The sequence below is a fragment of the Heteronotia binoei genome, chromosome 1, assembly GCF_032191835.1.
Source record: "Heteronotia binoei isolate CCM8104 ecotype False Entrance Well chromosome 1, APGP_CSIRO_Hbin_v1, whole genome shotgun sequence".
NCBI lineage: Eukaryota > Metazoa > Chordata > Lepidosauria > Squamata > Gekkonidae > Heteronotia > Heteronotia binoei.
Window position 1 is genome coordinate 158,955,106 of NC_083223.1, and position 15,336 is coordinate 158,970,441.

At 40.4% G+C, this 15,336-nt stretch overlaps 1 protein-coding gene across 1 annotated transcript in view; it reads right to left on the bottom strand.

Annotated features, from left to right (window-relative positions):
* The window catches only part of ERO1B (endoplasmic reticulum oxidoreductase 1 beta), a 35,972-nt gene extending 21,715 nt beyond the window's left edge, over window positions 1–14,257 (bottom strand). Inside the window, exons 1-5 of the mRNA XM_060243229.1 lie at window positions 13,839–14,257; window positions 10,634–10,753; window positions 4,657–4,740; window positions 1,590–1,631; window positions 706–788 (exon numbers count right to left, since the gene is read on the bottom strand). Coding sequence (XP_060099212.1) covers window positions 706–788; window positions 1,590–1,631; window positions 4,657–4,740; window positions 10,634–10,753; window positions 13,839–13,949 — 440 coding nt within the window. The 5' untranslated portion in view covers window positions 13,950–14,257. The remainder of the gene's footprint in view (window positions 1–705; window positions 789–1,589; window positions 1,632–4,656; window positions 4,741–10,633; window positions 10,754–13,838) is intronic.
* Between the last annotated feature and the right edge of the window lie 1,079 nt (window positions 14,258–15,336).

A 15,336-nucleotide genomic window follows, 5' to 3' on the forward strand; every position in this document is an offset into this window, starting at 1 on the left:
CATAACAACTTGATTGATAAAACCATCCCTGTATTATTCTCCATGTAGCACCATAAAAGTGGCCAGCAGTTTTCATACCACACAGATTGGTTGCAGCAGCAATAATTCAAACAGCTATGCTGATGTCTAACATGTTAAAAAATTTGCTAGTCCTGATCATATTTATTCAACAAACTAAGTTTTCTTAACCAGCTGTGGAGGGAATATCTCACATACCTACCCAGTTCTAACAGAGGGAACTTTGCTTAAAAGAGAAGGCAGCAGTACCTCGTACAAACTGAAAGCAATTTTCAAATCCACAACCTCTATCATTGAATCTGTAGCAAAATTCCTTTACTATGCTTTTAGAAGGCAATGTTCCTTTTGTCCATAGATTCTATTGCAATCCATCTGGATTCGTGCTGTTATGCCAATAAAGGTTGTGTGATGAAATTCACAACTACCAATGCCTTGTAAGGGAACAGTGCTAATGATCAGGAAGCACTATCTGGCAGGTCTTGCTTCCCTTCTGCTACCTGTATCCATCAGATAAAAATGTGTTTGAACCAATAAGTGCATGAAATACACTTCATATAAATCACACAAATAATCATGAATATGTCCTTTCTGTAGCACCCACAACAGCAGCAAATATGAAGAGATGTCCAGTAGGAGCTAATGAATATCAGTCCTTTAGTTTCTCATTAACATTTAAACAAAGCTTACCTTAATGTACTATTAATGGCTCCAAGTTTATTAGCTTGTTCACAGTCTTCAAGCTCTTTGGTATGGTTTGCTGTCTTTGAATACTGCAACACATTAACATTTTTTTTTAAAAAAAGCTTAAAACCTAAGAATTTGCCTGTTAACTGCTTAAAGTAGTGGTGAGTGTGGGATAGTACCTTCCAAAGTATTCAGAATTCTAGTGTTGCCTGGTAAATCCAAATCAATCTACTATAGTTTGCATTCTCCCTGAACAGCAGGGAGAACAAAAAATGTCAATGCAAGATTTGCAGCGAAAGTGGAAGTACTTAATTAGCCAGCCGAATATGAAGGGAGGAGGTAAAGGGAACATGTGAGCATCTCCCAAGTTTGTGTAGCAATAACTATATCTTGATGTGAAATGTGAACCAAGTCAAAGCCTTCAACACATTTTTTTTAAATTAACATTCAAGAATGGTCTCTCCTTCCACACTTGAATAACATTTTCCCAAGTCCTATTTTCTCAAATGATCTTTTTAAAAAGAAGGGTACCTCCTGACCAGGTTTATCAATGCAACCTGTCTAAGCTCCTATGAATTCTACCTTGTCTTGGTACAGACACACATGCACTACTAGAGTGACTGGCTGAGTTTCCATGGCAGGGAAATACAGTGGGACTTAAGCTGCTTGCTAGTCTTGACTCTTTCTAGCTGGAGAGGGGAAAAAATAAGCAGCAAGAATGCCTCACTTTGTTGCTTCAGCTGGATAAACACAGAGCAATGCTATGGGCAGAACAAGTGAGAAGATAAACTTCTGCATTTCAGGCAACTGCAATCCGTCATTCACCTGCTTCTCATAGATGGGGGAGAAGCAAAACTATCCTAATTTATTCAGTAGAATATACTTACTTTATTAGCACTCCCAGCTTTAATGCCAACAGGTACTTTACTCTAAAAGAAAAAATACAACATTACATGACTATTATCTCTTGGAAGTCACTCTGAACTTCAAAACCAAAAAGAAAATTTAATGAGCAAGCTATGCCAGCAAAAAAATTATTTAAGTACCGACCTCTTGGGACAAAATGTTGTATTTGAAACTTGAGTGTGTTTCACTTTGAAAGAATTATTTCTACATCTGTTAAGACTGCAATTCTAAATTCCAACTAAAACCAAGGGAACTACTAAGTTAGGACTGAGTTATAAATCTGGCTTGCATCTAAATCAGAGTTCTTCTTCATAAATATTGCTATGGAAAAAGCCCAGATTGTTTATAAGCTACGGATTTTAACAGGATTACTATTACAGCACCATATTAGTATTTATGTTATGTTACTTGGCAATAATATTCTATTGCCCTTTTTAACATTCAGAGCTAAAATTACACAATCAATACTAAGTAGAGTGGTACAAATAAAACTATAAAACTTCTTATTACTCTGCAAAGTATACAAAAGACTGCTTAGATAGATTTAAAGAGAATTTCTACCTCAGCACTCCACCAAATGAAACGCTATAAACGCTATAAATAGAACGCTATAAATAGAACAAACGCTATAAATAGAACAATTAAAATATAACCTAATCCAGGAAACAACAATTACAGGTGTCATGTAGCCACTGTGACCTTAAATTTGCTGGTGCCATTTAAAGCTCTAGCAGCCCTCAACCTGTAACTCTGTTATAGAGTTTAAAAGGAGGAGGAAGGAAGGGAGATTCAGTCATTAAAGAATGCCCTGCAAAGCTTCTAGCAAAGAACTAATTTGACCCAAGAACAGGGCTTTTTTTGAGCAGGAACACACAGGAATACCGTTCCGGCTGGCTTGGTGACAGGGGGGTTGGCCTAATATGCAAATGAGTCCCAGCTTGGCTTTTTCTACTAAAAATCCCTGTTTGAAACAATGGTGATGTAAGGGGGTGTGGCCTAATGTGCAAATGAGTTCCTGCTGGGCTTTTCCTACCAAAAAAGCCCTGCCCAAGAATACAAGCTCTGCTACAAACAGAGCTTAATGGCTGCTGGTTCTCCTTTGCCTTTGTTGGGAACTTGTGCTCTCTACTGGAACAGTTGGGGAAAGCCGAAGGCAGGCAGGTGGCTGTGCTTGGTGGGAGTGAGCAAAAGTAAAAGACTTCTGCCTCTAAGGTGTGAGGGGCGACAGAGAAACCTGGCCCAGAGATGACACAACAAGTCTTTCAGTCCTCAAGTCAACTTTCAGAGGTACTGGAATCATTCAGATCACAAATAATAGAGTAGATCAAGAACAGGTTTAAATTTAGACTTGGTGTACTAATTATATACATAGGATTATTATCCAGATTTACTAAATCACTGATGTGGTGTTTCTGTTTGAAATCTATTCACACATACAAACACACACCCTAACTCCAAGCTGGAGCTGAGAAGAATTCTTGGGTATTTTTCCTCATTTATGTCCACTCTAGTTCCATAGCAGCCTAATGGCAGCACATGGCCTACCTTACAACAGTAAACAAAAAAGGTTTGCGTCTGCAAAAGCTTATGCTATAATACATGTCTTTTAAGTCTTGAAGGGTTCTTGTTTTTGTTGAGACAAATTTAACATGGCTATCCCACTGAAACACACTAGTTTTGGGCCATTTTGTTCACATTCAGCTGAATCAAATGATGGATTTTTTAAATTACACAGGTCAATCTATGTACACAATGCACAATAAGGCCAGATCCTCCCCCAAGAAGCTTACAATCTAAAATCTGAGACCAGGAAAATTACAGTGAAAGCAAAGACGATGGAAATGGGGCAAATGTGTGTTCATTCCAATGACAAGAACATGGGCTTAGATCCTGTAGGGGAGAGGACCTAAAGGGTTGTGCAAAAGTTTACAAGTTGTTTTCTGGGCTGTGCCTCCTCAGGAAAACATCCTCATATGCACGAAACATTTTGCCCCATCTGAAAAAAGATGAGGAAGAAGCAACTCTGCACCTTATTTCAGGAGGGCATTTCAGAGACTTGGGCCAACTGCAACCAAGGCTCTGCTGTTCACAACTAATTGATGTTCTTACCACTAAGAGTTGGGCCTGACCTGCTTAGGGTTGCTAATTGCTGAGGAAAAAAAATGTCTCATCTCTTTAATAGAGACATGCCTCTTGTGGTATGGAGGTAAACATCACTTGATAAACAATGTCCAACTGCCTACCAGCTATGTAATGCTTTGCTCAGCTATGTATGGCTTTGCTCACTGTGCTGGATTCTTCGTCTGATGAAGTGTGCTTAAGAGCACACAAAAGCTTACATTCTAAATAAAAATTCGTTGTCTTAAAGGTGCAACTTGACTCCTGCTTTGTTCAACTGCTTCAGACCAACATGGCTGCCCGTTTGGCTCTATCTACAATGTCCCATTAATCTTCTATTAAAGGGAAAAGGCATTTTTCCCCAGGCCAGCTAGCAACCCCACATATCTTAGAGGCAACATTAATCTTGCTTAATATGTCAGAAAAAACTGTTTTTGATATGGGTGGGTATGGGCTCCTTTGGGGACTGGTTCCTAAATTTAAATAAAATTTGTCAAGGCCTGCTTCAGTCAACGAACTGAGCTGTTGAAAGCAGTTAACACAGTCACATTAAGTTAGCCAGGATTAAAAACCATGAACAAACAGATATAATCCAGCAGATGAAAAGCTGAAGGATGGCAATAAACACAAACCAGACTAACTACATTGATAACCAAATTAATTACAAGCACTTGGTCAAACAAGATGGACTTTTCCTGATGCCCAAGATTAACAAATCTAGGCAGGTACATTTAACAGTTAAAGCATTTTATATGGTTGCTCTTGATCCTGGAAGCCATTTGGAGAAGAGTCTCCAATGAATCAGATCTAATTCAGCCATCAGGTTCTTAAAATTCACATAACAGTGCTACTGTCATCTTTTAAGAAAGTTGCATTTACATCTTCAGCAGAAGACAACACAGCAGCTTTTGTCTTTATTTTGAAACGTACCTCAGGACAAGGCTCTACGTGGCAATCTCTGATAGAGCAATGACTGTCATCAGCCCAAAAAGGACAAGGTCTCTTCAAATTAACCTTAAAAGAGACATATACATGCTATCAGTCAATTTCATCAGCATAAATTAAAATTTATAGAATCTTAACTGAATTAAAGCAGAATAACTCCAGAAACAGAGAGAAATATCTATATATATATAATTCTCCCATGGTGGTGGCCGAAGAGAGCTCTCCTATTAACTTATGGGTGCATTCCATGAACTCAATAAATAATTGTTCCATTGTGCATCAGTCACCACCTCTGGGTTCCCACTGGCTGATTCCCCTATCCCCCACCTACTGCAGGCCCAGGAACACTGAGCAAAATGCCACAACAGTCTTATCTCATAGAAAGTCACATCTCAGGGCTGCCACTCTACTATGGCCTCACCAAGCATTTCCTCAGAGGTTGTGGCAGCCACATCTTTCCTGTCACTCCCTCCATTCCTCCTCCCCACTGGGGAAGCTGCTAGCCAGAGACTGTTGCTAGGCAACCAATGTTCTCCTCAACTGAATAGAATGCCATAAAGCCCGCCTTCTAAAGCAGTTATTTTCTCCAGGAGTGGGAGAGAGATCTGTTGTCTGGAGTTCATTTGTGATCCCAGGAGATCTTCAGGCTCCACCTGGAAGTTTCCTACCCTAGGTCTGGCAGCACCCTCTGGGTGACTTGATGCCACCTGGCTGGCATTACTTAATTAAGCCTACCTGCTTGCTCCTGTTCAGCAGCAGCCCCCCTAGAACACTCAGTGTGACCTAGCAACCAACTCCAGGTTGGGAAATTCCTGGAAATTTGAGGGGTGGAGACTGGAGAGGGTAGGGTTTGAGGAGGGGTGGGACTTCAGATAGGTACAATGCTATACACTCCACCCTCCAAATCAGTCATTTCCTCCAGAGAAACCACTGTTGCCAATCTCCAGATGAGGGCTGGAGATCACTCAGAATTACAACTACTCTCCAGCTGGCAGAAATCAGCTCTCCTTGAGGTGGGGGGGGATGAATGTCTCCACTGAGTGGGTGGGACGACAGCAAGAATGGGGTGCACTCGCCCAGAACCTCTTTCTAGAGACCATTATATTTTTCTTCACAATGGGCCTTATTCCTAGTATACAACATAAAAGAGCTGCCTTGCATTAAATAAAAAATTGTACCAGATTCTTCTGACCACTTGATTTCAGGAGTCACCAAATATAGGAGTCCTGAGAGTCTCACCAAACATTCCAATTGCCCATTTCAAATTCACTAGGGTACAGAAGAATTTCAGGAAGCTTGACATAATCTTTTACTGGACAAATATGATCCTCAGTTCAACAGAACAGCAATAGTATATGGCAGTTCTCACATTATATGCCATTTATAGCATCCATCCCATTTCCAAATGAATAATCCAGTCATGTGAGCAGCATAACATTTAAATCAGGATCTCAGAATTCACTTGCAGCAATTTCCTTGACCAACTGTGTACGTTTCAGATAAATCAGAGAAGCTGCCCAACCTAAATTCTACCCATTCCCCGTAGGGCTCAAGGAGGAGTACAACATATAATAAAACAATAAAATATAATAAAAACATTTTAAAACAGACAACTCAACAGCACTCAGATTACCATGACATCACATATTGCCCAGCCTAGCCATCTCACATCATGATATCTCATAGAGATGGCAGTTTTTATTCCAATTCCTAGCACAGATGACAGTGCTGGCTGGGGAGGCCAACCAGATCAAGAATAGATGCCCGTAGCCTCAGCGAAAAGCCTGGTAGAACAGCTCAGTTTTACAGGCCCTACGGAAGGCTAATAAGCCAGGTAGGGTCCGGATCTCAATAGGGAGCTGATTCCACCAGGTTGGGGCCAGGAATGAAAAAACCCTGGCCCTAGTTGAGGCGAGGCGGGCCTCTATTGGGCCAGGGACAGCCAACAGATGTTGGGAGGCTGAACATAACGACCTCCTGGGCATAAATGGAAAGAGACGGTCCTGCAGGTATGTTGGTCCCAGGCCGTGTAAGGCTTTAAATGTTAGCACTAGAACCTTGAAGCGGATCCGGTACTCGATGCGCAGCCAGTGCAGACTGTGGAGTGCCGGCTGAATGCCCACCCGTAAAGGTAGTGCAGTCAGCAGGCGAGCTGCCACATTCTGCACCCACTGCAGTTTCCGGATCAGTCTCAAGGGTAAACCAGCATAGAGCGAGTTACAGTAGTCTAGTCTGGAAGTGACCATTGCATGGATCACTGTAGCCAGGTCCTAGGGGGATAGATATGGTGCTAGCTGCCTGATCTGCTGAAAATAACAAAAGGCAGACCTGGCAACCATCGTGATCTGGGCCTCCGTGGAAAGGGAGGCATCCAAGGTCACTCCCAAGCTCCTCACCTTTTGGGCTGGCACCAATGTGGCACCATCCAAAGCTGGGAGCTTGATGTCCATACCCACCCCACTCCAACTCAGGTACAGGACCTCCATTTTAACTGGATTCAGTTTCAGCCGGCTCTGTTGTAACCACCCAGTCACAGCTCCCAATGCCTCGGACAACTGGTAAGGCGTGGCAACTGGCCGGCCACTCATCAACAGATAGAGCTGGGTGTCATCAGCGTACTGGTGGCAATCCAGCCCAAAACCTCAGGTGATCTGGGCAAGGGGGCGCATATAGATGTTAGATAGATAGATAGATAGATAGATAGATAGATAGATAGATAGATAGATGATAGATAGATGATAGATAGATAGATAGATAGATAGATAGATAGATAGATAGATAGATAGATAGTCATTGTTCTCCACAAAAAGAGAGCAACGAAATGAGGTGCTCTTCCACAAACATACCAACACATCAAACACACATATTCATATTCATACCATTTAAATACATCTAAAACCATTTAAACCATTAAAACCATTTAAATACATCTAAAACAGATAAACATTCATAAAACCATTAAAACCATTTAAACCATTTAAATACATCTAAAACAGATAATCCTTCATAACCCTGCATTTAACCTAACCACAGCACTTGGATAGAAACTGTCCTTAAATCTGTTTGTCCTAGCCTTCAACACTCTATATCGTCTACCTGACGGTAAGATCTCAAATAGCAAATGGCCCAGATGTGAAGGGTCCCTTAGGATCATTTGTATCTTCCTGTTATATAATATTGGCGAGAGAATGGCTCTCTGTGGCACTCCACATATATGTGGATGCCGCAAGGAAGTCTGCTCGGCAAGCACCACCCTTTGTCCCCGTCCCCAAAGAAAGGAGGAAAACCATTGTAAGGTGATCCCCCGAAATCCGGCTACGGCAAGGTGGTGGGTCATAAGGTCGTAATCAACCGTGTCAAATGCTGCTGACAGATCAAGAAGTATCAGCAGCGCTGACCTGCCTTGATCCAGATGCTGTCTTAAGTCATCTGTGAGAGCGACTAGGACAGTCTCCATTCCATGGCCTGGGCAAAAACTGGACTTTCTGCATTGCTACAAAAGATACATGTTGAATAAATATGCAAACAACATGCATTTATATCAATTTAGGCTGAACCTAAATCTTGTGTTAGCATGTCACATTTTTTTCAAGGACTTTTGAAAGTGTATTATTGGACAAAGATTTCACTAGAAAATAAACCAAAATCTTCCTAGCAGATACTTACCCTAAAATGCAAGGGGGTGGGGGTGGGGTGAAAGGATCCTACTAGAGAGGGAAGCACCCAACGTTTTCTGACATATCCTCTGGCAAAGCTACTTGTTAGCAAGGATGATAAGGATGATTAAAGACACATTATTTAAAAATAAAAATGGTGTCATTTGTTATTCTTATCCATGATATGACTGGAACAAAGTTATGCAGACCAGAAGATTATGTTCAAAGAAACATAACAAAATAGGAGTCAAGTTTCACCTTTAAGACCAACTTAGTTTTATTCAGAACGTAAGCTTTCATGTGCTCTAAGCACACTTCATCAGACAAGGAACCCAGTACAGTGAGCAGAGCCACACATAGCTGGTAGGCAATGGGCTCAGAATGCAAAATGGTACGAATTTAAGATCCAATGACAAAATAGTAACATTATCTGGTAGGCAGTGGTTTAGAATGCAAAATGGTACAAATTTAAGATACAATGACAGAATAATAAAATTAACAAATTGATCAAATTGGGCGGCAACTGGCCGGTCACCCATCAACAGATAGAGTTGGGTGTCATCAGCGTACTGGTGGCAACCCAGCCCAAAACCTTAGGCAATCTGGGCAAGGAGGCGCATATAGATGTTAAATAATATTAGCGAGAGAATGGCTCCCTGCGGCACTCCACATATAATCTGAGTAGCATGAGCATGCGAAAGCAATAAAACAGTAATATGTCAAAATGTGAGGATGTCTGTTAATGGTTCTATTGTTATAAGTTTGGGCCAAAAGGAAGGCATTTCTATCTCAAAAGTTTTGCCATCCAACTAATTTACCTTTTACCATACATACAGTTTGCTATTAGGAGAAAAATACATTAAAATATAGTGGGAGATGGGTTCAGTATATGCAATGGGATAAACAACCAATATCCCTGTTTGAGTATATCAATACAGCTAAAAGAAAAATACCTTGGATAGTGATATTCTTGTCCACCTAATTTACTTTTTAACATGTAAACATCATTCTAGTTTGCCATAGGAAAAAAAGAAAAAAAATACAATAAAATATAGTGAAAATGGGTTAAGTATATGTAATGAGATAAACAGCCAATATCCCTATTTTGAGTATTTTGCATTCTAAACCACTGCCTTCCAGATAATGTTACTATTCTGTCATTGGATCTTAAATTTGCACCATTTTGCATTCTGAGCCACTGCCTACCAGCTATGTGTGGCTCTGCTCACTGTACTGGGTTCCTCATCTGATGAAGTATGATTAGAGCACATGAAAGCTTACATTCTGAATAAAACTAAGTTGGTCTTAAAGGTGCAACTTGACTCCTATTTTGTTCTACTATTTCAGACCAACACAGCTGCCCACTTCGATCTATGTTCAAAGAAACAGTGAGCACTGAAAGAGCTTGCAAATCCTAATCTGAAAAGCTTTCTAGCAAAACTAGTGTGTTTTACACAAGGTAAGACTTCTGAATCAGCAGCACATTGCTAATTAAAAGTGCTACCAAATGGAAATGCCCACTTCATACTTGTAACTACTGATTTAGCAGTTTTATCAATAAGAAAATTCTAGAAGTTGCAGGTGCATTACACATTTCTTTCACAACATCATTATTATGAAGCTTTTATCTAACTTCAGTCTATTTACTTTTACCTACTGTATTGCTTGGATCAGAACAGCTCTCAAGGTCATCAGCTGTGCCTAGTTACAGTTTTTCACAAACAAATCGGATTCTTCCAGTAAATGTAACTGACTAGGTGTGCACCAGTTATATACGTAGCTTATATATTATAGGTATTATTTTCAATCAATTCTGCATTTTAAATTAACTAACAGGAAAACATAAATTAGAGTTTAAAAAAGCAATACAGAAACCATAAGAATGAATTGAGCCTATAGTAGTTCAGCAACCACCTTGAACCAAATAGAAAGGTGAGATATGCATGTTTTAATAAATAAATAGAAATAAATAAAAATGCTGTACTTTTCTTTTTCAATGCCTTGTTCTTGTCACACTCACAGATTTAGAAGCTACTTTAATACTAAACATACCATATATATAAACTATTCCTTCCTTCTGTTTCTCAGGAGAGAAAATAGGAAAAAAACTAGTAGAGTAACGACTATACCAATTACAGTATTATTACTGTACAGATTTTAAACCAGTCTGCTGCAAGTGACTAAGGAATGTTTTGGAGGAAAACATCTTTTAAAGTTCAACATATATTGTCCTTTTATTCAAGCCCTCAAAAGCTTTTACCTAGATATATGTTATATAATATAACAAAGTGTCATTCCAACATTACCTTGTAGTATCTGAAATAGTCCCGCTCTAGAAGCTTCTGTATTTTGGGAAAGATCTTAAAATTGTTGAAGTCATCAATGCTTTCTATATCACATAAGCAATCATCAAGTACTCCAGTAAGCTATTTAAAAAGAACAAACAGAGAGAAGAGATAATAATGCTGAAAATGAGTGTGATAGAAAAGGCACATTCCATACAGTATCAACAATTTATGCTTCTGTGTAGCTGTTCACTGACAACCACTGTGCCACACAATATTCCTTCACAAAACCACACCTACAGACTTTCCACTAAAGGCAAACCAGTGACACACAGCAGTCCACATATACTTTTCATATATATTCTACATAACAGTGAAACCAATGCAGTTGTTTTATGATGTGTGAAGCAGCCTTGTCATATATTTTTAGGACCACTGATTTGATTGGAATTCAGTACAGATTATTATATCTAATACAACAGATATCTACTATTCAGCCTTAATAAAGTCTCTGCAAACACTCAAGGCTGTATTCAAAAAGGTTTTCATTAAGTGATTTGGTGCCTGAAATGCTCTTTAAATATTCAATGAGCATACCTCTGCAATAGCCTTAACTTCATTAGTACTGTGACACTAGAATACACTGAGAGTGGACAGAAGTTACCATACTAAGAAGAGTAGTTTTTTATATCATGCTTTTCTCTAAGGAGTCTCAAAGCAGATTACAATCACCTTCCCTTCCTGTCCCCATAACAGTCATCCTGTGAGGGAGAATTCTGAGAGAACTGTGGATGGACTAAAGTCACCCAGCAGGCTTCATGTGGTTGAGTGGGGAATCACATTTGGTTCTCTAGATTAGAGTCTGCTGCTCATAACCACTGGCTTTCTAATAAGTCTACTAATCAGTACTCTAAGCATTCATTGAATTTTTTCCTCAAAATGATATCTACCAAGAAGAAACCTGCAATGTACCAGTACTGTGGAAGTGGCAGTAATCTTCCCCTCCCAATTTATCCTGATGATTCTGGTGTCCAAATTACCATAATTAAATTATATAAAGGGAATAAGTTGAATTCATGATCCAGATAGCCATCCAATTGATATATTTATAATTAGAATTTCATTCCATGCTTAGAGCTGCAAATCCACTAAGCAGCAGCAACCTGTTCTCTTAAAAGGTGGTATATCAGACCTGACTGAAAACACTAAAGGAATATATTTGAATAGAAACATTAATATATCCTAAAGCAGAACTGACACAAATTTACTTAGGAGAAAGTCTAAGTAAAGTTATTGTACATTACAGTTTAGATAAATAAAAGAAGAATCCAACAATGAAACACTTTTACTTTTTCAGAAGAAGCTGGGCAAAGGTATTTCCAAATTCCATTAAAAACCCATGTTTTACCTTTTTTTCTCTTTAGAGAACTACATTGGTAATACATAGACTGAAGCCTGTTTTTATGTCCTGGGTACATAAACCACTGACCAGAGTCGCAACATGAACAAAGAAGCATTGATGATCCCCTGCCATGATTAATATTTGATAATGCAAATGAGCAGAAGGAGTATGAAGCCAAAATGAAGAGTTATATCTGAAAACAACGTAATGAGAAATTATTGAATGCTTCCCTGGTTTTGGTACTTTACATAGCCAAAGACACTTAAAATAGCTGGAAATAGGTGTGGGCAGCATCTCTAACAAGAGTGGGATATTTTCTTATTACTTGAATGAGACTCTTCTATAACTGAAGTTTCACAGAAGAAGCAAAAGTTAAGACAACAGAGAAAAGAGTCCTAGGAGAGGACATCTAAATTTCATTTCAGTGTATTCAGTGACTTTTGTCCACACCTAAGATTAAGTTCTAGATCCCATCTGAAGTATTTTTTCAACCTGGGAAAATTCCTTAGGGAGCAACTGAAGCATAACTTAGGAAGTGCTTCGGAAGTCAGCCAACTACAAAGAACCAGGTATACCTTCAAAACAAGAGCTGATACTTAGCTATGACAAGGAAGAAGCAAGAGGGCATTCAGCTGAGATATGATCACTTCTTGCAATTATAGACTAGTGGGGGTGGGGAGATTAAAAACATAAACAGAAGCACAAGATCTAAAATAAACAGGAACCTCTACTTTAAGCATGGCAATAGTTTCCAACCTATTCAGACCAGACTAACCTTTAATCTTAATGGCCAAAAATATAAATCACCTCCCTGTTTTTCTCTCACATCCCATACATTCCCTGCTAAAAACCCTAAACAAACAGTACAAAGTTTGAATCTAAACAAACAATGACACTCAAGGTGATCCTCCATAAATTGTTATGGGATCTGTTGCAGGCCTGATCCTGTCAACTGAAAATCAGTGCCTTAAACTGGAGGTATCACTTAAGATGGCTAGCTTGCTTTCTCCCTCTCCCAAACAGACCAATTAAATCTCTCTGATCTTCTTGCAATAAACTCTCACAACATTGTGAGAGTACTGCCACAAAGTATTGCCCAACTTCTAAAGGGCTAACTTAACAGCCAATTTACACAGTTTTTGGTCTAAGCGCAAAATATTTCGGATTGCATCTGTAACAAAAGGTAACTTCACTAATATTGGTTCAAACAACAGCATAATGGTCTTTAAATACTAAATCCTGAATATTTTCAAAGCAAGTGAAACTGAAACACTGACTTACATGACAACCAGTACAGCAGGACAACCTAGTGTTTGTGCACATCACTTTAGTAAGAAAGATGCTAAGGAAAGATGCAAAGCAGTCCTTCCAGCGAGACAATTCTGCATTTCATTTGCACTGAAATATTGCTTAACATCAGATTGCGTCTTCCTTTTACGAAGAAGGGCTCTGTCTACACGTTCCTGTTTCCTCACTTGATATCGCATAATCCCATTTGATGCACTGTTGGCTCAATTTCAAATCAGAATTAAACATCTGCTAGCCCAAGCCAACTAATCGCATCTCTCCAAGGAAGATGTTCAGAGTGTCTTACTCTGGCAGAGGCAGAAACACGTTTCAAGAAAGCTGTTGTCACTGACCCACAGGACCTGTCCACACCTCTCCGGTCAAAAATCAGGCTGGGGCCAAGGAGGAGGGCAGGTTCGGCACCACTCTGCAAGGCTGACACACGAAAGATGCTAGCCTAGCCAACCTCGAGGAAGGAAGACAAGCCCCGTTTTTCCGCCCTCCGTCCAAATGGACGAGCCGCCCCCTCTCTCTCACCTGGGCCTCTGTCGCACCCCAAAGGCGGCCGATGGTCACCAGCACCAGCAGGAGCTGCGCCGCCAGCTCTGTCTCCCCTGCAGTTCTTCGGACGACTCTGCTGTTGCTCATGCTGCAGAGCCCACGCCCCACTGGCCCTGGGGGGGCGCACCCCTCAGCGCCGCCTTTGGGCGCCCAAGAGCTCGCCGGCACCCCAGGCGATGCTTCTCCTGTCCCTGGAGGTTCCTTTGGGATGCCGCCGCCGCTCCTAGGCTATGAGCCTGTCAGGCAGACCAGCAGGTTTCTCGCCCCTCTAGCCGCCCCTGCTGCACTCCTCAGTCCACCCGCCACTCTTGTTGCGCGCGCCCCAGCAGGCACTTTCCTTTCCCACAGGAGCAGCAACCGCAACAGCGGCGACAACAGCCCGGCCTTCTAAATGACCGCGCAAAGCATTCGGGGAAATGTAGTACAACATCCTTGTCCTTCCCACTACTAGTTCTCAGCCCGGGTTTACGAAGCGGAGGAAGGCGAAAGTCAGCAGCCAATGAGAAAGAACCACGCGCGCCTTCAAAACAAGAGGAGGGACTTTATAACCGTCGTGAGAGAGGAAAAGTCCTAGAGGAATTTGGCTGGTGCTCGAGAAACAAAAAGCTGGTTTTAGTAGGTGTCTAACGGAAGATGAGAGTTTAAAAATAATTGCTTGCATTGGAGTTGAGGAAGTTCTTTTGCACTGTAAATAGTTATGAGCCTGACAGCACGTTCCTCTGGCAGCTGCGTTTAGCGTTAAAATGTAAAGGAAAGGTCTCTATTACCACATGTACGCGTAGGAGAAACTGCGGTTTGAATCTAAGTTGTTTTAAAAACCTAACCTCATTATATGTGTCTGAAGTATTCAGGGGAGGGGAAGTTTCCATTTTTGAAAAAGATAGGAATTAAAAAATCATATTTTAATGTTTTGCTGTAGGGTTTTCAAGGCAAGACACGTTCAGACGTGGTTTGCCATTGCCTGTCTCTGCATCATGATCTTGGTATTTTTAGCGGTTTCTCATTTTAAATAATAACCTGGGCCAACGCAAAAGTCTGATGAGATCAGGCTAGCCCTGGGATATCCAGGTCAGGGCAAATACACATAGTTTGTTTTGTTGGGAATTATTGCCATAAAAATGCATTCATAACTTTTAGCGCTGAATTCATATCAGTGTTGGTCAGGGGAAAAAAACAGGGCTTCATGTTTTTGCATAGGCCCTTAGGAAAAATCCCATCCATTTATTTATTTATTTTAATTATTTTCATGTTGTCAGTGCAGGGAACTTGCCCAAAGCAGCTTACAAAATATATACATTCTTAGAAAAAGAAAACAGAAGTTACTATTCAAAATGCAGCATTACAGACCCAGCTACAGCATAAAAACATAGACCAGTGAGCAGCTTAAAATAAGTTTAAGACTAAAAGTACACCAGTGGTCCCTTTAGTTCTGGGTGAACAGAAGCATTTTGACCTGGCACCTAAAAGAGAGCAG